We start from the raw sequence: 23,934 nt of genomic DNA, 5'->3' as shown, positions 1-23,934 counted from the left end.
ACCTTCAGAGAGCGTCACTCACAACAGAGTGTTGGTGCTGTCAGTGGAAACACTCTGATCAGGGCCAAACACAAACCCTGGAGCAGAGAGTGTTGATACATGCAGAGCTACAGACACAACTAACACAGCTCCACGAAGGCCAAAGGTTAAAACAGGTTAAGAGGCTGTAGATTAGCTCGGTGTTCACATTGTTCTTGTGAAACCTTATTTAACAAAGTAAATTCCACAGAGGCTAGAAACCTCTTTTGCGAACAAGATCTGACTCTAAGAGCAGCACGAAAAAAGTTTCAATCGAACAATACAAAATGAAACAGGGGAAAACAGACAGGAAAGAAATGGAGAACATTAAAAGGAAAGCAGGTGAAGTTTTTCTCATCAAAAAGCTTCTGCACGAGCTTGAAATGAGCTGAGATATCTGGGTCAGGACCCAGAGCAGGCTGGGAGAAGGAGGTAAAAGACAGATGAATATCAATCTGTTTCACCGGGTGAATGCATCTGTCAGCAACAGGCCAGCGAGGCCACCCCTCAGCCGTGGCCCTGAATGTCTCGACACATGCAGGAGATAATCAACAGGCTGCTGTGTTAAAGAGCTGATTCTGCACCAAGTGCATTCTGAAAATAGCTGACAAGAATGGACAATGGGAGCTATGGACTCGAGGTGACGACATGCTTACAAATGAACTGAGTCTGACTGAGTGAACAGCAGTGTCCAACATGTTAAGTAACTCCATTGGGAGCGCTTGGTGAAGCGGGGGGGGGGGGGGGCTTTGTCTCCGGAGCCCCGGGGGAAAACATTCTCAGCCCGTCCTTCAGATCCCTCTCCAGGATCATTTAAATGCCTCTGCCGCATGGATAACTCCTCCAAAGCGTTACCACGTTTTTGCCAGAATACTCCAGACAAACCTCAGCTCTCCTTTCAGGCTGAGCCAGCTTCACCCGCCTGGTCAGGTCCTGTCCACTCAGTCTGTCTGTTTTTCTCAGTCAGATTTAGATGGAGAACATTGATTAAAAGGTTGATGTGAAAGTAGCACACACTCTCCATGGCCTGAATACCTGATAAACTAAGTCTGGAAATACCAGCCATGCAGACTGTGATACCTGCAGGGTGGAGGAGACAGACGGAGAAGAGAGGAGAAGCTTTTGAATAAATGAAGTTGCCTTTGGGACACAGACTTACTGGGTGAATGCCAGTTAAAAAACTGCACTTTAAAAATTAAGCATGAATGAAATATATAAAGGGTGCTTGACTTGGCAAGTTCAGAAATGGATAAAAACCATAATGTAATACTGAGGCTATGTCCACACTACTATGTTTTCACTTTAAAGCTAATCTCTTTGCATAGGTTTCCTCCTCCGTCCACACAACAAGTTTTCAAGACCCGAAAATGGAGCTGGACTCATTTATTTTGAAAACTTTGGGGTTGTGTTTTATTTTGAAAAGTCTGGAGATTGTGTTGTATCTGGACGGACAGAAACTGAGACCTTTGGAAACGATGACGTAGACCCCCACGTCTCTCCTGATTGGCTCTCATCAGCCTCAACTAGCAGTGGTGAATACAACACGATAATGAATATTAGTGTTACTGACCTTGTTGTCTTTGCTAGCAGCTGCTGTTTAGTTTAATTCTCTATTCTAATGCTCTTTCTGTTTCTGTATGTCCAGGTACAACACAACCCCAGACTTTTCAAAATAAACACAACCCCAGAGTTTTCAAGAGAATTATAAGAGTTTCTTAAAATAAAATGGGTCGAGCAGAGTTTCCAAAACTGAAGTCGTGTGGATGGGAGGAGGAAACGTAGGAGTATTAAAACAAAAACATAGTGTGGACATTGTCTGATTAACTCTGTTTAATATGTTGTCACAGCAACGACATGACCAAATCTGAACCACAGCTAAGTTGCTTTAAACTTGTTGGTGAGCATGATGCAAATTTTAGGGTCTAATTATAAAAATTATAAAATCCAATTTAACTACCAGTACAAATACAATATCTTTTTAAAGCTTCATAGTGAGAAATGTTTTTTGAGAAAACTTTTTTTTAATCCACAAACCCATTTTTATTTGACAAAAAGTTAATAAAATGTTATTTCTAAAATAGTGAAAATGTTGAGCTAAGTCAGGTACAACTGATTATAAATGAAGTAAGCAGGATTATGAATCTGACAAAAAGTGCTCTGAGGTTTGACACCCAGCCTGCATGCAGAACTACAGCTGGGAGAAATCAGGCGTTTTAAATGTACGCCTTGCATTATCGTGACGTAATGTGACACCTATGAGGTGGGAGGAGCAACCTTTGCTGACGTAAACACTAATTGTAAATAAAACATGAAACCTTGCTGCAGCCAGACAAACACGCACACACAGATGTACAGTTTCACCCAGGCTTTGCTGCACCAACAGCCCCGTCCCTGACTGAGGGGCAGGGCAACACTCGGCCGTATCACTGCTGTTACCGCGGTGATGCAGCAGCAGCAGCAGCCGCTCTGCAGCTCTGCTCTGCATCTCCCAGCGCAGACGCATTTAACGTGCCGCATGCAGCAGCAGCAGCAGCAGCAGCAGCAGCAGCAGCAGCAGACTCCCACTGCATCTCATAAAAACACAGCGTCTCAGCACAATTGTTTCCCCCCTGACCCCCGGTCCAGCCCCCGGTCCGGCCCCTGTGGTCACCCCCGGACACAAAAGGGAACAAAAGCTTTTCATTCCTTTTATCCACAAAAACATGCAGAGAGCGAGGGAGAGCAGAGGATTATAATTCCTCCATTTAACTCAACACTCCCTGAAACCTGCATAACTGAACTTTTTCCCTCAGCCTGCAGCTATACGACGAGGAAGTCCTCAACGGGGAGGGATTATGGGAAAGCGAGGCGGTCCTGAAAGCATACGATGGTGATGACAAGAGTCTTGAGGAAGCAGAATCTGAAAGAAGATGAGAGGAGTACCTTTGAGAGAGCTGATCTCGTGCTGGATAGACCTCGCAGGATCCATGCTCCCGGTCTCCCCTCTCCCGACTGCCCGAGGCTGCAAACAGCCGAGTGTGAGCTCTGCAAGGTCAGCACAGCACCAAGGACCACGCTGCAGGATGGAAACGTCTCTCTGCTACAGCAGCCTCTTTCTAACCCTCTCTCTCTCTCTCTCTCTCTCTCTCTGCTGCCACAGGAGTTGGCACCTAATTGCTTTTGTTCACTCCCTTCTTTCTCTCTCTCTCTCTCTCTCTCTCTCTCTCTCTCTCTTGCCCGCTCACACACAATCCCTGTCAGCAGGAGAACTGGAAAAGAAAGAAGCCCACCTCCCTCCCCTCCACCCACTACCCCTCCCTGATGTCGTCCCGTCTCATCCTCGTGGTGTTTCACAGGGAGGTGCCCCGACCAATAACAGTCACGCTCCACCATCACATCGCAGCAGAGACATGTAGCTGGATCCAAGCGGTCCATCCAGAGAGTGAGGTCATGAGGTTTGATTGAGAGGAGGTGGATATCACACATGTTCAACACAAGTAAAGGTTTAAATGCACTGATACAATATTACTACAGCAGGACACCAAGAGAGAAAATAAACTATTTTATTTTGAAATGATTAAATTATTTTGTTATAAAACTACGAAGTCTTTTAAAATTAAAATGTAAAGCTAAGGTAAATGTGGATTATTTCTCCTCCATCAGGAAACAGTGAGTGACTCAGCATTATTCTCCTCTAAACTACTCCATTACTGCCACTGCACAAGAGGAGCTTTTCCATATTTCATGACAAAGCTGTGCAGAGCCAAACCGTCTCCTGCAAATGACATTTACAGTTTATACAAACACACTGCAACAGCAGAAAGACGTTCTGTAGGAAACACGGTTGCAACCAGGTTTACATTTTTTTATTAACTTAACGAGGATACGTTGTCAATGTTGTGAATTTATGTGTTTGGTAACTTGCAAAGTGAAATGTTCACAGACGACAACGAAGATTGGAGAAAGATCCTGGTCTGGTGTAAGACAGGAAAAGTTCAGTGACTTCAGACACAACATGTTTATTTATATTTGAGCAGAACCACCATCTTTCACTAAACTCTGGTCTCTGGTGCGTCAGTGCAGAGCTTTGAACAGCCACGATCCACCCAAACCACCTCCTGCTAACGCTGCTAACATTAACATATGTAATGTTTCATGCATTTAAAAATAAAGTCGTGTCTGAACATATCTGCTGTTGCAGTTTAGTTGTATATAAACATCATTTCTAGGAGACAGGACCGGCAGAGGAGACCCTGGACCCGGGACCTCGGAGGGGTTTTGGATGACAGAGCACTTCTCAAGAAAATATACTTCGCAATCTCAACAAATAATTCAATGAAATTATGCAAAAGCATCTTTTTGAACATGATATTGATATAAATTAAAATTAAAATTGCACTGAACAACAAAATGTTGAAATCACTCATTAGAGCTGCAAAAACAAATTCCTACTAATTATCTCTGATGAAACTCAGGAGTCAGGACTGTGAGTTACGAGTTCTCCGCCCGCAGGAATTCACTGTTTTTCTTAATGTCCAATCCAAACACATGAGATATTAAGAAAAGTAAATAATTATCGTCAATAAACCAGGAATGATGCCAGGTTCACACTGTCAGAGCCTTGGCTGTGTTGTGTTGATGACAGTCAAGGTTACACTGACTTTGACTCAGCAGTTTTTCTTCAGGCCTCCAGTGACTGTGACTCTGCGTCGGGCCTCAAGTCAGCAACACTGAAAATGCTGCTTCGCCTCAGCATGAGCAGAGTGACAGACGCATCTATCAGACTTGTGTATGTGGAGAATTTATGATTTCTTTTTTTTTTTTTTGGCTAACCGGGACAGTTTTCTCTTTGGCAGCTCTGAGTTCCACTAGATTTTCACACAAAGAAAAATAATCCCGGTCGTTTAAAAAGTTGCATCGCTGCAAAGGGTTTGTTGTGGTGAAATGAGATTTTGTGACAAAGGTTTCGAAGGATATGAAAGAGATATCGGAGGATTCAAGGTAAGGAGAGAAGGTGTCCACTCTGATCCACACTGGTGTCACATCAACAACTGAACCGATGTCAGTTTCTCCTGCAACACACACACTCCAACACACACTGGGAAATGTAGGATCCACATGAATCTTCGAGATGAAAATATCCCGAAAACCGAAAAGCTGATTCTCTGCATCACGTGTCAGTCGTTTGAGCGTGATAGAGTCACTTTCTGCTCAACGTGAAACTAACGTGTAAAAACAAGCTGCCGGTTTAACTCTGACTCAGTGAAACACACACAGTGCAAGAACCTTGTCTGAACGTCAGAGCATCCTGGGAAATCACACATCAGACGCCGTTACAGTAACAGGCCTAAACTAACATCCTTTGTACACAGACTGATGAAGCTGTGGATTACTCATAATGGATTTGAGGGTGACCTGTCTGCTCAGTGCAGACACGGACGGTTCGACACATGTATGTAAGTTGATTGGTTTGTTTATGACGCTTCCATCAATATCACGTGATCTGATGAATCGCAGCTCCGCAGGACCGATGGTCACGTGGTTCCAAAGCGTCACGGCCATCAAGTCCACGCCGGTTCCAGTTTCGGAGCCATTTCCTGTCGAGGGTTCGTCTTCCTCCTAATTAAGTGTTCGGCGGCTAGACTACTTAAAGCAAAGGACCTATTACAGCTCAGTGAACGTGCTTCCCCTGATCCAGAGAGGGGTTTTATTTAACAGCTGCTTTTTATTACTAAAGATAAATAGCTGAAATATTTCGACCCAGCGCCGCCACAAATCATGATAACAGAATTTAGAAATGTCCTGAAACAAAACAAGCTCCTTTCTTTGAGGTAAAATTAAAAACATGAGAAATACATTACACCGAACGACTGAAGACGAATAAGACCTGACAGGAAGTCCTTCAGATACAAATGGGGAATGATTTCTCCCATGGGCAGATATGACTGAGCCGATAATATAAAGCGACAGATATATTCAGATATTTTTCTTTTTATCCTCCTCCTATTGTTTTATTGTGTGTGCATGTGTATGCTTTTATACGGCGTCTAGTTTCCTCTAATTGTCCTTCTTTATGTTGAAGTATATTGTATATCTTCCATCTTAACTTCACCTTATCTCTGTCCTGTGCTTGTTTATGTTGCCTTATTATATTATTATTATTATTGTTACAAAAACCACCTGGTTGAAGCAACACACTCATCCAGTGTCGCATGTCTGTATAACAAATAGCATAATGTTTAGCCGCACATGTGCTACAACCCATGTGCGCTGTAGCCAAGAAATTGTACAGGAGTGGCTGTAATCACCCCCTCTTCCAATCAATACATAATCAATACATGCTTGTCAGGCTGAAAGGAGATCGCAGATCCAGTTTCAACCAGCTACAGCAGCAGTGAGATCATTCCTGCAAACAGTGTCTGGTTCACACCTCATACTGTACCTGTGTGTTTAACCCTTAAAATGACGACAACACTTTGTAAGATGTTCATAAAAAAGTTTGGAATCATTTAACAAAGACTTATTATAACAGGGTCAGAGTCTATTCAATTATTCCAACGCTCCTTTTCAAAGCCTGAAAAATCTTCCTTATGCAGCTCCCTCTCTCTAAACAAGAACACACTATACAACAAAACATTCGGTGTCTCCCAAATCACTGAGCTGCTTCTGTCTTAATCAAATATTTCACTTATTGTGACTCACACAGGACTTTTATTCCACAAATGGAGGCACTTTCTCTCAGGCAGTGAGCAAATCCTTTCTCCTGAGATTGTTCCTAAATCCAATAATGGCCCAAACACCAAACTTAGCCATTCTGAGCTCAGAGGATTTTATTGGTAGATTTCATTGTGGGAAGAAAACGAGCGAGATGACTCAGTGGAGTCCTTGAACTATATTTGTCTTTAAGCTCAAATGTGTAATTATGAAATTGTGGGGTTGTACAGGAGCTCTTTGTCACAGCAGACACGGGAGCACAAGTGTTACTAATAACAGTGGGTGCCAGTGAGCCAGCATGCACAATACCAGAGACCAGGAAGTAGCGTTCATAAGCAGACTGCAGCCACCTTTAATGTTATTAATCAGTGCTGTGCTCAAGATAGATAGATAGATAGATAGATAGATAGATAGATAGATAGATAGATAGATAGATAGATAGATAGATAGATAGATAGATAGATAGATAGATACTTTACTTATCCCCTAGGGGAAATCCATGAAGAGTCATGTAGTCTTTCAAAAACTGATGCTACCTGAGATATTGAACATTGAACAAACTAAGAAGCTTTTGATTTGATTCTTCATATATTAAAGATTTCGTTTAAAAACTGAAGTGGTGAGTTTCAGGGTTTTGGCAAACAGAACAACAAACGACCAAACGATTCAACAGACGATGATCAATAGGAGGTCGACCTGACACACCGTCCTACACCACCTGCATTTTATTCCCATGCTGCAAACTAGGGCTGCAATTAATCAAAATATAATAAAAACTGCAGTTTGGCCAAGTGCAATATCTGAATCGCAGGAGCAGCAGTGTTTTTTGATAAAAGGTAAAATGTGTCACATTGTTGAGCATTGTTAGCAACCATGAGTGTTGTGGTGCTACAGAGACGCCGCGGCCTACACATCATATTCTCCAGACGTAAAGGAACATGATTGTTTGGGACAAGACCAACAACAATCACCTCATCACCATTTATATATTTTCGTCAGTAAAAATGAAATGAAAAAAATGACCATACCACATGAAATCGCATTACCTGCCAAAATAATCGCGATATGATTTTTGTGCATATCGTGCAGCACTAGTACAAACCCGAGCCGGTGTATCAGCTTCTTAAATAGATAAATTATGGACCAGGTGACAAACAGCGTGCTTGAGACACAGCTCCGGCCTCAGCAGCCTCAGCCCTGCGGTACAGAGCTGTATGAAGGGCCTGTGGTGATGACAGGAGATCAACATTACGCGCCAACTGGCAGGCAACACCTAAAACATCTCCTTAATAAAGATATCATAAACTATAACAAGAACAGCACAAGTCCAGTTCCAGATAGATCCTGAATTACATTCGTTTAAAATGTATAAAACCATAAGTGAAACGGTGTCGCACACTGATTTGAGATTCATTTTGCCACCTGAAGGCAAGTAGACACATGGAAACCGTCTGTGCGTCAGTCTGTGCGTCTCGTATTCATATCTTGACCGGTACGTCAGCAGCAACAAGAATTTGTACTTTTCCTCAGCACATTCACACGGTTCATGTTCTGAGAAACTGTGGGAATGAGTGACAGAAACACCTTATGAATTCACAGCATGCCCGGAGTACATGCTGCCAATAATCAGAGATAAGTGACAAACAGGAGGCACATCTGCAAATAATGATTTAGTGTCACTGTTTCCTAACAAGTCTTTCTTTGACACTGCCACTTTATTTTTCCTGGAAGTGATTCCCAAAATACGATTCTTCTCCAATACCACACCATTGCTCTCAGTGTAACTGAAGTATTTTAGGAAGATGGAGAAAATGACATTTCCCTGCTAAATGTCATTGTGTGGGACAGTGAGTCACCTGACTCCCCACCCCCAACCCCCCCACCCCCGGCTGAGTGGATGTTTCTGTTTCCATGCAGCTGTTCAGTACTACAGTGTCAACACTCAGTCTGAACCTCAGCCAAAGTCTCATGTCCCTCTTAAGCGGAGGTGGAGGACCTGATACGCCCCCACCCCTCCCTCCTCCCCTCTCTGAGATGTGGATCTTCCCACCATGGAGCTCAGCCATTTAAAAGTTGGAAGAGGACGAGTAGACTACTCTGTGGTAGAAGGGTGGGGGGGGGGGGTTGCACAGGGTCAGCTCAGGCATGACATACCCCACCAGAGAGACCCAGGGAGGAGGTGATAGTGCGGGTGCCATCCCATGCGGTCTATATTCATTAAGTGATATTAAACTCCATGAGCAGTTGTTGCAGCTCATCTGAGCACGCACACACACACACACACACACACACACACACACACACAAACACACACACACAAACAGACAGAAAGCAGTCAGCTCAGCTGTCAGCAGATAAAAATAACCTGTTTACTGATGCCACACCCTGAGATGAAACATCAGGAAAGTGCCCATCACGCCATCACACAGCGCCAGGTGGCGGCAGGAAACACCCCACAACACAAACACATTCAGTTCACTATCGCGTCTGAACCAGAGAAGCAAAGCTCACATTTGGGAGCCTGGAATTATCAAATCTTTTGATTACACATTATTGATTGACTATGAGAACAGTTGTCACTTAATTCTCTTTCTATTAACTAATGGATTAATTGACTAATTGTTGCAGCTGTAGTTGTTATTAATACTTGCAGTTTAATACACCTCTGGTGTTTAGACATTATTCCGACATGATTAGCCCCCAGCTAGCCTTGTAGCGTCATCATTTAAATATCCTTGATTAGCTCCTCTTGTTGTAAAACGTACTGTATACTGTATATGGCGTGTAGCAGCAACCTTCTACTGTCTCTCGGTGCATCGGCGACAACCTTGATGCTAAATAATATTCAGAAGCAGCAACTCCGTTTAAAATGTTTACTTAGAACAAAAAGCTCCACAGACTAGTTAACTCCGACTGAGAGCTGTTGGCTACGAGTTCACTGGCAACACGACTAAAGGAGCATTTCAACATTTTTACTATTAAGTTAGTAAATACAGTTCACCAATTATTAATATGGCTCTTACATGGTGGTTTGTTAACACATAGAACCAGATGTAAACAAAAACAGTGTGTAGCTTAATAACATTAACACTGGATTTTATTTCATAAATTCTCGTACTCCAACTGAGAATAACAGCTAACGAGGCTGAAGACGACACAAAGACACAGAGGGTGTGAAGGAGAAAGAACGGCACGGTTTGTTTGTGTGTGCGTGTGTGTGTGCGTGCGCGTGCGTGTGTGTGTGTCTTCTCTGAGACACTCTCAGACAGCAGAAAGAGAGCACTTCAGAGGACAACCCCAACATCGGAGGAATTCACAGAATGTGTCACGATGAAAAATGTTTTCCGAGGCTCGTTATCCTTCAGATATAAGAGACACATTCAGACTGTTGTGTGGCGCTCAGTGGTGGTCCTACACTCTGGGGGGGGGGGGCGAGGCAAAGAAGCCCATTGAAGCCGATAGATGCCCGGAGGGGCGGTGCCCTCGTCTGCCTGAGGTAGCACAGATCCACCCGGACGACACGTTCACTAACAAAGAAGAGCAAATGTGGACGGTGCTGCTGATGACTGTGACCTTTGAGACAAGATGACGATCATTCACTCAAATATTTTTAAAGGCTTAGTTGAGCTGAACTGTTCTTGCAAAAACTGGCACCGGGATATTAATGTGCACATCAGTTTGTGTATGAAAACTTTAAAGTGGAGTGAAAACACTGAACTGCAGAGCAGTAGAGCTGAGGGCGTGGATACGTGGAAACTGCAGCTCTGCTTCTCAAACCCAGGAACCTTTCTGAAAACCAGAGGACGTGCCAACCAGCTCACTACTGACATTCCTGGCATTAGCCTGGCTTACTGCAGCATGCCAGAACCAGGGTGTTAGCTCTATTGTTCCACACCCCAGGACCAGGATCTGATACACAGGTCAGGCTGAGGGACACACAGTCAACAAACTGGTGCTGACCTGTTCTATTGATATAATCAACACCCAGTCCCTCAATACATGGACGTACGTGGACGTACAGTGTCCACTTACAGCCCGACTGCAGACGGTCAAGTCAGACGGGATAAAATGACAGTTTGTATCTGACTGTATCCTGGAGACTGCAGTCCCCCCCCCCCCCCCCCCCCCCCTGCTGGTGACATCATCATCCTCACAGGAAGATTAGAAAAACATCCTTCTCAGTGTCGCTGCCATCAGTCGACACAAACTCCATATAAGTCCTGTATCTCTGAAAACTGTGGGAAAGTAAACAGTGACATCACACCGTTAAATCACCTGAGGTTAATTGTTAAAAACCTCATTGATTCTTTTTCTGTTGACAGTAACTGTGAAACAGGTGGAGCAACAGTTATAGTGAAGCAGATAAAGCAGAAAGAGCAGAAGAGAGGGGAATTATATCCATAATTAATAGGCTGGAGTTTTTGTTGTTGATTTATCTAGTCAGTTGATCAAATGTCTAGTAATTTACATGTCTAAAATTGGAATGAGGAAGACCATAACTTGTTTGAAAGCTCCAGGGATTATTTGTCTCGTGTCTCATGTCATTTAACTTGGTGCACAAACTTTTAAGTGAGAGAAAACCGAGAAAACAAACTTTTCAGATTCAGTTTGAGATTAAAACTTGGTAGAATGAATACTTTGCAGTGTGGTCACATGATTATTGTCAGCTGTTATTCGCTCTCTGGGTTTTGGGAGACACTAATCCTCTGCTCTCACACAAATCCCATCTCAATTACAGCATTCCCATTCCCGTCCTCTCCCGTCCCACCGGCGGACTTCACCACGGTGAGTTCACTCCACAGCGGTTCATGGTCGGGATTTTCAGTTCTCCGCAGACGCGAAACTGTTTCACAGAAGAACCCAGAGACACAGTGAAGACACCGACTACATCCTGACGTCATTTAGCATCAAAGGGTATTTTTGACTCAGTGAAACCATGTGAACTCATCTATCAGGACCAGATAAAGTGACGTGAGCAGTGGAGACTGTGCGGGCAGACTGGTCGAGTTCAAAGCTTTGTACCTTTGGTAGAAAGACCTTCGGCCAATCAGATTCAACTATTTACAGTGGTTATGGTTTAATATAAGATCATTTTCTGGGATGCAAACTTGTATTTGTGGATAATTCATCACAGATTATCTCTTGCTTGTTGTTGAAATAATCACATGCTGAAAAACCATGTGACACAAGTGTTTTACCATCAGAGGATATTATCAGGGGGAGGATCGATCAAACGAGATTCATTTCTGAAACACTGGGTTTGATGAGTCAACTCGTCTGACGGAAATAATAATGTCATGGTAACATAGTAATTATTTAAGTAATTTAATGAGTGCAGTTCTGCTGTTTTATTTTCCGTTTCATATCATAATGAAATGAGCGTCTTTTTATTTAGACTGTCGGTCAGACAGAATAATCAAACACTGTGTTTCAGCTGCACGTGTGAACGGACGGAGAGCGAACAGGTCGTCTGACGGACTGGTGTGAGGTGGCAGACAGGTGAGAAGGCTCCTGGGTAATCTACAGCACACTGAGCCGCCCTGTTGGCACAGCTCCGTGGGACAGAGTGTAGGTGTGAACATATGTGGAGATAATATATGAGTTTGTCCTCTGTCAGTGCAGGTCATCGTCACACAGAGACGCACTACAACGATACACCACCGCATCCTTTTGTCTCCTGTCCGGTGTCGTTAGTGATTTCCACGTTTATCTGCAGACGTAGGAAACACCCTCATGATTTAAAAAAATAAAATGTTGTGGTCAAACTAAACAGGGCTGTGTTCTTTAGGTTTTTTCTTCTGACAGTCATGATCATCTCGACAGTCAAAAGACACAGACACACCTTGAGGGCCCTCTGAAATAACACTGTTCATGTCTCCGTTCACACACACAGACCGAATCATGTTCCATGACTGAAAGTTTCTAAGTCATCTAAGTGCAGTGCAGGGACGCTGAAGATTCAATGGATGAAAGAAGAACTGCTTCTTAAAATCTCACGTCCTTTCTCTCTGATTCGCTTTAAACTGCCGTTCACTGGATTATCTGTCAGAAAATTGCTGTTTCTTGCTCTGCAGGTTGATACTAATCAGATTATGTCACCAGATGATTGACAGCTCACAGCAGCCAGCAGCAGATAGAGGAGGCCTCTTAATCGAAATTAGCAGTCCCTTTTACTTTAGAAGCTACTTTCAGTCCCGAGTTCACACACTACATAAACAAAGCCTGGATTACACAGAAACACACACTAGAGGATACATACTTCATCATCTCTCTATTCACAGACCCCATGTCTTTTTCTATGTTTAATCACTTCATTAACACCGGACACTGATGTGTGTTTTGATTAGTAGTTATTGATTATTAGTCAATATTACTGTGAGAAGAAAATGTATCATTCAGCTTCCACACAGTCAGAAAGAAGTTTCCTTTTCCATAAAACAGCAGGTGAACTGGACGTTAGTGATGACTCCTCCATGATAGGAGGAAACCGCTTCTCCCAGTTCACAACCAGAGGAATAAACTAATTGGAATAATTTAGCTTGTGTGTGTGTGTGTGTCTGTGTGTGTGTGTGTGTGTGTGTGTGTGTGAGACATTTCCTGAGTGCACCTTGTGCGTGCATAACATAAGACTATAACTATTTTTGAATTTGAGAGGTCAAGTTACGTGAAACTGATCTGAGGACAGTAACTGGAAGTGGAGGGGGTTTCTCTCTGTGGACGCCCCTCAGTGATTCACATGACAAACTTATCTCAGCCCTTTTAGAAGTGAACCATGCTGGTATTCACACACACACACACACACACACACACACACACACACACACACACACACACAGTTTTATTATATTTATGAGGACCCATTATTTACACAATGCAATCGCTTGCCCCTTACCTTAACCATTTAAATGCCTCAATCTAAACTCATGAGGTCCAGCATTTAGTCCTGAAAAACCTGTCGGACCCCACAAGTATAGTGGCCTCCACTCGGACCCCACATATATAGTAAAACAAGACACACACTGCAGATCTCAAGTGCATAGACAGGCTCTCCTCTAGCTGCAGGTCTCCCAGTGTGTTGGTTTGTTTCATGGTGTTTGAAAACTGAGAGTGGGACAGTGAATCCACCTCACAGCATTTAATCACACACCTCACCTTCACAGGGCAAACACACAGGTGAGATCAGCACGACTGACAACGACTGTCAACTGACAACGAAGACGTCCATTTCATTTTTATTTCATTTTCAGTTTATTTTTACCTTTTTAAAAACAGAGTTAAGATTCTTGTGTAAATGTGTTTGTTTAGGTTTCCAGGATAAGAGTTCAATAATTACCTTGTCATAATCTGCACTGTTTCTCAGTTTTTATTTCAGTTTATTGTAATAGGGATTTAGTTTCTTCTTAGATTTAGTTCAAATTCTTTTTAGAACTTCTTAGTTTGAGGAAACAGTCTGTTACTTTGAAGAGAAATTTTTGGATATTTGACAGTGAAACCACCGTCTAACCTCAGAGGAATGTGCACTCGAGGCTAAGATCACCAAACAGAACCTGAGTAAACTCCACTGAGGGTCACCTGAGCCAGAGGCGAGGTCACTGCAGTGGTTAGTAAGTGTAGGGTGCTTGCACTGTATTTGTGGGAGTCGTTACTGAGGTTTCCCCACCCTGAAATGTTCCCGCCACAGTATTTCAGAGATTCCAAGTATTTCCATGGGGAGGCCAAACTGCAGCAAAACCCTCAGGAGCTTTTTTAATAAAGAGATATCCACTTACTTAAGAGTAATTGATTGCAGAAAAGATATACAATCAATACCATATGAAAAAATGGTTTGATTCTGCAAGATCACTTTTCAATGCATAACTTACAGCAACGTTTCTAAGCAACATCACATCGAGCTAAATGTCAGAAGTCTTTTTAGTTTCTCTTTGATCCAGAATAACTTGAAGACTGACGGAGTGAACTCCTGAGATATCTCTGCTGTGAGTATTTAAAGCAGAGCTGTGTGTTTTACACTAACAGATCTGTTCAGTTACTATAATAAACACCGAGCTCCACACGACCACACTTCATCATCGCTGCAGGAACCTGAATCTCACCTGTTGCTATAACTTATGCAAATAGGACAGCTGGTACACGCATGACAGCGTGTTTGCTATGAGATTAAGCCATAGGATACACTGTGTACAGAAGAGCTGTACATGACAGGTTATTTTCATATGTTATTATTTTTATATTCAGGAGGAGGAGCGTTATGAATTTTGAACCAGCGTCAACTACTGCTGTAAAAATAGCAGAGAATGTATTTCTGTCAGCAGGCCAAGGCAATAGGAACTTTAATTATCCATTATATGTACACTAATATTTTTACCATTTTCAATATATGTGGAATATCAGCTGCAGGTCATTAATAGATTATTTTAAATTCATTAATTAAAAGGGACTATTTGTAAGTTTTCGCTGCTGCCGAACGATGATTGTCGCTTGACAAGAGCTTCAGCAATCTTTATAATACGCCCTCTGAGCAGCTCTTCAGGGCTCCTGCGAGTCAGTATTGGAAAGGGATGAGACGAGTTAACATCAACGTTGCTTTCCACCTTTGTACACAGCTGTTGGCGATGCTGAATTCACAGCATTTCTTCTAGACTGGTGAGTAAACAGCTGTTAATGCTAACGTTTGCTATGTAGCATTAGCAAAACGTACAAATACCTCCTTTAAACTTGCGCACAGTTTTGCATGACCCTGACACACACTCAAATGTGAAGCAAGAGTCAGACAGATGCACATTAAACAAACCATAATGGCATGCAGGGCTGCAAAGTAATGATTGTCAGTGCTTGAGCATTGGTAAGTGATTCGGTTTCAGAAATTGACGACACAGGGCCATGCTAGCTGGTTAGCATGCTAACTTCAGCAGAGGAAAAGACGTGATAGAGACGAGAGTTAACATTGGTGTTTAAAAGGACTGTTTGAAAGTTTTCCCTACAGCCGAACATGGTTTCTTGTCGGGAGCAGGTGGTGGTCATTGTTGCTTGACAAGAGCTTCAGCCATCGTTGTGTTTACAAGACAGCTGTTAATGCTAACGTTAGCTATGTAGCATTAGCAAAACTTACAAATAGCTGCCTTAAACTTCTGTTTTCCAACAAATAAAATATGTTAAAGTTGTAGCAACATACACATGAACACTGGGTTAATATAGGACATATTTGAGTTATTCAGGTCACACACACACACATCTCCACACATGCATCATCTCAAGCAGCAGCTCTACAAAAAGTGCTGACATCTCATGCCCCAAAACAATAAACACACATTAAACTCAAAATCCAGATCAGCTTCATGCAATAAAACAGTCGATAAAAATAAAAAAGTGCTTTCAACCTCACTCTCCCCCTTTTATTCAGACAGAATATGTGTCCAGACTTTCCATTTACTTAGGTGCAATTATCTAAAACAAATAACTTCAACAAAAACCAACGATAAGAGTAACAGGAAGTGAGATCTTGGCAGAGGAACTGGAGGTTATGACAGGGGCGTGGAGCACCAGACCGGTGCCAGAGCAACACAGCAGGAAGGCTGCCCACAGTGACACGCACAGTAGGCAACCGCATGGGAAGAAAATGACTAGACTGGTGTGATTGGATGGAACGATGCTGTTCCCAACATACCGAGACCAAGACCAGGACCATTTGTCCTTACTGATGGCCTGTTGTAGCTGCGGTGGAAATGATGCCCACGGTTTTTATTTCTAATCTATTTTTATCCAGGGATTTTGCTGAACATCCACACTGCTGCTCAGCAACAATGCCCTGCTTTATACTGATAGTCACACGCTGTATAGAGAGTGTAGGGCCTGCACAATACAAACCACTCGCGGGAGGAGCCGCCTCTTCACTCACATCCTACTGTATATAGAGGATAAGTGGAATAAAGGAGCACAGCTGTTTGTGTCAGCCAGTATCCTATAGTTCAAACAACCTCCAGATGTTGCTGTAATTCACCTGCCTTTACTTTCACATTGAGCCTGAGATTGACCCACACAGGCAAGGGTCAGACAACTCGATATTGTGGCTGTGCTGATCATTTTCTCCAACCGATGTTTAATTTAAAATTATTAAATGTGAAAAGCAACTTAAGTCTGTATTAGAAAGCGATAATGTCAAGATGTGTGAGCAGTTTTACATGACAATGACACACATTCAATTCTAAAGCAAGAGTCAGACACACCTACATGAAACACTCAGATACCATAATGGCGCATCATATTAATGCTCTTATTACATTGGTAAAGCGATAGACTTTGATATCAAATTATTAGCTTTAGATCAAATCTTTTTTGATTAATTAAAAATGTATCAATTAATCATATGGTCTAAAAAATAGTGACAAATGATCATTGCAATTTGCTGGAGGTCAAAGTGACACATCAAATAGCCTTTTCGTTTCTGGGCAAAATCCAAAGTTATTCAATTTACCAGGATGTAAAACAGAGAAAAGAAGCAAATCCTCATGTTTGAGAAGCTGGAACAGCAAATATTTGTCATTTGATAACTTAAGATTGTGATTAAATGTGTCCTGTAGAGTCAAAAGTTAAGTCTAAAGTTTAAAATGCATCATGTGAATCTTTGAGTCCTAACAAACACCAGGGAACTTGCAACTCAATTCCCACGTCTCTGTCCCCTCAACGCCTGACTTCTCTCTCTCTTGTTAACTATCAATACAGGCTCAGAACACCTGCTGCAGCTGCATTGTTATATTTCTTTGCCTGTTGCCCAACAACTGTCAGTCAGTGGAACAGTGTGAAACCACCATGTATGATATCGCCCACACACCCGCACAGATGCTTGATACAAACAAAACACACTTATAAAAACACTGCTCTATAGCGCTTGTAGTGGTAGTGTAGAGAACCTTTCATTTCAACAGTTTAAGCTCCACTGTCGGTTGATTTGAACAGTTACACTCCTCATGTATTCTGTCTAATTTTACATTTATATGAACCTTTTTGCACGTCCTTCAGGAGGAGGGCAGTGTGTAAAAGTTGCTGTACAGAGGTCATGATTTCCTTCCAGGTTTTGCATTGGTCAAATTCAGACACATAAATCAAGTAAGCAAATGAGCTGCAGGAGCATCTGCAGGTGGTGCAGGGTTCCTGTGTCTGAGCTTCTGCTCTGCAGTCCTCTCTGAAAGAACCACCATCGAGCCATGCCAGTGTTTCCCCCGACATAGTCAGGTGAAGGTCCTTCTGATGTGCCACCTTGTGGGCTGGCAGCTACTCTCACTCATGCTGCATTGTTGGAGCGGTTCCAATTAATCAAGGGCCAAATGTCTCACCTCTCTGTGCCCACACCGCCCTGCGATTCCCCTGCTGTCAGGTCAAAACTGAAGAGGAAACCAACCAGACAGGAGAGGACTCCTCTTTGTTTCGATCATACAAAGGTCTTCCTTCACTCAACCTGAATAAAGGCCGAATCTCAGCCTCCTAAATCTCAGCCGGACTGAGAGAACTAAGAGATAGGCCATCGCGATATGATCATGTGTAATAAAAACATCGCAAAAGACATCACAAGAAATAATTTTAAAAAACCAAAGATTTAAACATGTAGAAAAGCTACATTTTCAACTTCTCCATCCACTGCGGTTTGTTTTACTCGAGCGCAGCGTTAACGTGCTAACGCTAAGCTAATAGCGAACTGTTATGAACAAGCTAAAAGGAAAACTTACTGTTTGAAGACTGCAGCTTCATTTGTCACAAGCTTTTATAAATGTATAAGTACAGGCTGAGACACATCCTGCAGGACTACTTCCAACATCTTTAACTTTAATATTACCAAAGATCTCAGGCTGAATTTTATACGTCTCCAGCACAACAGTGTGAATGTGTCATATATACGTCCTGTTTCTACATCTCACACAGAGATGACCCAATGTGCATCTCTGTAAATCAATATGGAACCAATTAACACCGCTAAGTGAGCTGGGTTTACAGCATCCTACAGTCACTGAAGCATGCAGCCACTCACACACACCCACCTCCCATTCAAACACACTCCCACCATGGTTATAGCTTGAACATGTACATGTACAGTAAAAAGCCACAGAAGAAGAGAAGCAGGGGGTGTTGTTACCTTTATACTTCTCTCTGACGCTCTCATAGGCTTGCACATAGTCCTGCTCCTCTGGCAGCCGCTGACCTGGGTCAAACATGGGCATGGACATGGCCTGGCTGATTCTGAGTCAGGGTTTAGGGCACCTTCCTGTCTCTGCAAACTTTCTCTTTAACTTTCCACTGTGCTCCCCTCTCTCTGGCTGTCTGTCCCCTCAGTGCTGATCAAACCCTCCTGGCTGTCTGTCCACCTATCTGTCTGTCCCCACCTTCTTCCTCACCCACACTCAGTCACAGTATTCCCTCTGAAGCTGGAGATTTCATTCCAGACCACCACCACCACTCCCCTCCTATGCTTGAGAAATACCCACACACACTCACACAAACACACACACACACACACACACACGCACACACATCAGACCCTCCTCTTAAAGGCACAGAGGCGAACACACACCACAAAGAAAGATACCAGTTAAGGCTGAGCAGCAGATCCCATGAACACACACACAGGCACGCACACACACACACACACACACACACACACACACACACACACCGCTCAGGCTAGCTCCACCCCAAATACAGACACACATGGTTACCTCGATGAAAAAACAAATGACGGAGCTGCGTGGGGTTATTTGAGTTCCTGCTGCTGGAGAAACTGGGGCAAGTGGATCCTGTAGTATTCACAGATTTAAAAAAAATAAATAAAAATCCTCCCAGAACACTGTCATGCATCTCCTAAAAGTCACGTCATATTCCCAAAACTGAATGACGGCAGATTGCGAAGGTTTAATGCCAGAGAACCGCACCTCTTCAGTACAGGACAAAAACACTGGACGAGTGCTGGATCACACACATGAAAGTAAAGGAGAGAACAGCTGAGACATTAAAGACAGAACTTCTAAATCCTGCAGGTTAATTATCCAGGTGACCTCTAACAAAGTAAACTGAAATATCACCTCACACATTTCTTCATTTTTAAACTGAGGTAAACTGAGAAAGCAAAAACCTTGATCTGACCTCAGACCTGCTGTAAATTATATTTCCTATATCTAAAAGTCAAAACATCCTGACGTTAAGTGTTCCTGACAGTATCCATCAACCTTCACTCCCCGTGGATCTGATTTCAGACCGTTTACGTGAACGTTCAGCTCAGGATACTGTATTGTTGTAGCAGTCGGTTTCTCAGGCCCTGGAGTTTAAGCAGTGTGAATGTTACGTCCACACTGCCAAAACCACCGTAAACACACCACAATCAAGCTAGTTGCAGACCCTCACGGATCAAGCAGTGACAATAGTGAGTCAGGAAGCCAAGAAAAACTGTGGCTACACTTGGATCCTCCTGTGAGGAAGTAGAGTTCGGAAGAAACACTGAGAAATGTATCTGTGGGAAGTCAGAAAACTACTGCGATTCCCTGAAGACATGTTTCTTTTCCAGTAGATTTTTATGGCTGATTCTTTGGAGGATTTTCAACAGTAACATAAGTTATCAGGGATGGTAGCTGTCTATCTGTTGATAGTTAGTGCTCATTAGTGATGTCTGGGCCTCAGAGACACGGCGAGGAGCTCGGGGCAGAGCCGCTGCTCCTTCGCGTTGAAACGAGCCGGTTGAGGTGCTTCGGGCATCTGATCAGGATTCCTCCTGAACGCCTTCCAATGGAGGTTTTTTCAGGCACGTCTAACTGGGAGGAGACCGCAGGGTAGACCCACAGCTTGCTGGAGGCGTTACATGTCCCATCTGGCCTGGGAACGCCTCGGGACCCCCCCAGGAGGAGCTGGAAAACGTCGCTGGCAAGAGGAACTACACCGGTTAGCTTGGCGCCGCCACGACCCGACCTCGGATAAGCGGAAGAAGATGGATGGATGGAGCTTTGGAATTAATAAAATGTAGAATATACAGTATCTACATCGACCTTTTTCACAGCAGACAGTGTGCAATCTTTTCATTGTCCTAACTGTAAGTGACATTTATGCACTTTATAATGTCCCACAATGGAATGATCAATGTAGCATCTAAAACAGTGTGTGTGTGTGTGTGTGAGCACCATCTCAAAATTGATCTACTCAGCCGAATGATTACCATTGTTTGACAACAACAATCTACCATCAAGAATGAACTTTCACCCTCAGTTAATGTTGATTACATCAGTGTCAGTGTCACCTCGTGTAAGCAGACGTTCACTGTGGTACTGAAACTGATACTGAGCCTTTACAAACCTGCAACATTTACTGTGAAATTATTTGGGAATAAGCAACATAAGGTTAAAGTATTTACATCTGAATTTGGGCCAGCCGGAAACGGCAACGCACCACACTCTGACTGCTGCACGGCAGATTTGCTCCCAGCCTGAACACATTTGTGTGTGTTATCACTTTCTCATGCAGCTGGGAGTGTGTGTGTTTACTCAGCTATCAGCGGAATTACCAGAATCTCACCGACATAAAACTGCAACTTGCTAATTTTACATGAGTAAATCCTTCACGTCAAGAATGTGAAAAATATTTCAACACTTTTATAATTAAGCGCAGCACTGCAGCGTGGAGCCACACAGCTGAAGCGCAGCGTTTCTCAACCCCATGAGTTATGACCTGGAAGCGATTCTGACGAGGACGAGGTTGGGTTTTGTGTCTAAAATGGGTTCCAGCAGCTAAAACCTCCAACATGGCTGACAGTGGTTTTAAAACAAGTGTGGCTTTTGACTTGGCTGCATATTATGATTTTATATTTGTAAAGATTATTCATTCAGTCTTTAGGAACAAACTAACGGTTCTAACTGACTTCACATCAACACCAGGACAGAAACAAACACTGATCTGTGACCAGTCTGACGGTCAACCTGCAGAGTGCTAGCACTTCATTTGGTAGAACAGAGCAGGTTTATTCATACAGATGAATATGCAACTCTAACTTTTGAATTTAATAGTGTAATTCAAATATCACTTTTGAATATGGACCTGAAGTAATCATTCATTTTTCCAGGATGGCAGCAACTTCTCTTTTAAGAGCAATATTCACTGTAAACAACAGCTTACTCAGCGAAGCACTTTTCTACTTCTTTTAAAGTATTTATTATATTTTAATTGCAATATTCTTTTTGTGACCTTTTTGTCTGTCTTAACTTTTTTTAATTTTGTTGTATATTTTGTACAATGGTAATGAAGGCTTTCTATTTCTATTTCTATTTCTAAAATGAAAATAATCATTGTGGAGTAACAGTGGTGGGTTGTTTGGAGTAGATGGAGAAAAATAAAACCCAGTTAAAGCGACAGATGCCACGAAAAAAGCCACAGCAACAAGAGCAAACCACCACACACCTCAGCTCTGAGCGCGTCTCTGAAATAAAACAACCAGGATCATTACAGTCCAATTCTCTTGCTCTTTTATTCTGACATTTTATAAGCAGGATTTTTGAATCTCTCTCTCTCTCTAACTCTCTCTCTCTCTCTGCATCAGTATCAACACTTGAATAAATAACGGTGTCTCTCAGAGATAAAGTCTCACTTTTGTCTCTGGGTTTGTTGGTCTGGCTTTGGCCCGAGTGCCAACCCGCCCGCCCACACATCGCCAAACCAAAGACCCTGTGCCACGGCCGGCCCACTAATTTATGTTCTCAGCTATAATAAAAAAGGGAAGCAACAACACATCTAAGCAAGGACACGACCTCCCCCTCACTATTCATTGACTGTTTTTTTGTGTAGTCACTGATTTGTGTTTGTGAGACTTTGCCTGGTTACTCACTCACAGGTTAGCAGCATGAATGCTAATGAGAGGCTGAATCACAGTCGGTGCAGGGACAATGTGTTCACAAGCTTTATATCAGTGTAATCACATTATTTTCCAAGCAGACAGTGAATCATTACTGTTTCTAATGTCAGTAGTTACTGTTACTGTGCTGAGTGACAGACAGGACGTTAGGAACATTACACTGATTAAAGCCTGGAAAAGATTAGTTCACGCTTTTGTATAGCTCCTATGAAAAAGATCAATTGAAATAAAATAAAAGTAAAATAAGAAAATATAAAAACAGAGAAAAGGATAACAGCCAAAGAAATAAAAAGCCCCAAATTGAATTCATGAAATAAAAATGCAGAGGAGAAAATAAATTAAATCCACCTGAACACGAGTTTTTTAAATTCAGAAAAATTTAGATGATGAAATATATTGAAAAATAAATGATATATTGTAACTTAGACAGAGGAAACATCCAAGTCACACGTAAAGCTCACATGAACAAAGTGGTAATAATTCTCAGAAAGTGAAAACAAAATCAGTCTTGTATAATTAATCAGATTACATACAGTCATGTTATAAGTCATGTATTGATTTCCTTGTGTAGTACTAAGTCAGTCAGGGCATTTACAACCTCACTTGGTCGGTGACCCTGATAACTCTGAATTTTCTGTTTTGTTTTTTCCTGAAGGTTTAGTATTGCTCCGTAGGAGAAGTTTAATTACGCAGACACATGAATGAGTCATGAATGAAAATACACTGAAGGCAGAAACACTGTATAATCAGTGATGGATCAGCGACACGCTCCACTTCACTTCATCTTTGGATGCTGACCTCTAGTGTCCAGCATGTAAACTGCACCCACTGCTCCTGTCCTGGACTGTGAGCATGAGTGTGATCACTGACATGAACCTGTAGCTGGAGAGGAAACGTGATCTTTGTAATGTGAAAACACCTGAACACCGGAAAACCCGAGTTTTCTCTAGCGGCGCCTCAGGGTCCCAAAGATAGATCCTCCAACAGAACTAAAACCTCTGACACAAGCAGCCATGCTGAAGACTGTGAGATGTAACATCAATGATGGATCCACATTTTAACGTCCTGACAAAAACGGCACAAAGTCCTTCGTTGAAAGCAGCGCCGAATAATTGATCTGAATCTGTTGTTCAGAGCAGATCCTGTGATATTCTTCAACTTTATTTTCCCTGAAAGCAGTGTTTGAAATATGGAGGGGAAAAAAAAAAAGTAAGTAAGTAAAGGAGGAAGAAGAAGACAGGCCAGACAGGAAAGAAGCACTGTCTCAGTAAACAGAGGAGAAAAAGCCCAGTTTGTGTTTCCTCTTCATCCTGCCTCAGAAATTCATCTTGTTCAGTGTTTGGTGAAGT

At 42.6% G+C, this 23,934-nt stretch overlaps 1 protein-coding gene across 2 annotated transcripts in view; it reads right to left on the bottom strand.

The window, feature by feature from the left end:
* The window catches only part of pleca (plectin a), a 91,511-nt gene extending 72,376 nt beyond the window's left edge, over window positions 1-19,135 (bottom strand). For both annotated transcript variants that reach the window (XM_087170624.1, XM_087170625.1), the window contains exon 1: window positions 18,836-19,135. In XM_087170624.1, the coding sequence (XP_087026750.1) occupies window positions 18,836-18,926 (91 nt within the window). In that variant the 5' untranslated portion in view covers window positions 18,927-19,135. The remainder of the gene's footprint in view (window positions 1-18,835) is intronic.
* Between the last annotated feature and the right edge of the window lie 4,799 nt (window positions 19,136-23,934).

Source organism: Seriola lalandi, unplaced genomic scaffold (assembly GCF_002814215.2).
Source record: "Seriola lalandi dorsalis isolate HSWRI2012SDOR001 ecotype SW California unplaced genomic scaffold, Sedor1 jcf7180002054954, whole genome shotgun sequence".
Classification (NCBI taxonomy): domain Eukaryota; kingdom Metazoa; phylum Chordata; class Actinopteri; order Carangiformes; family Carangidae; genus Seriola; species Seriola lalandi.
Note: the sequence above shows the minus strand (reverse complement) of the source record. Positions and strands in the feature narration are given on the sequence as shown.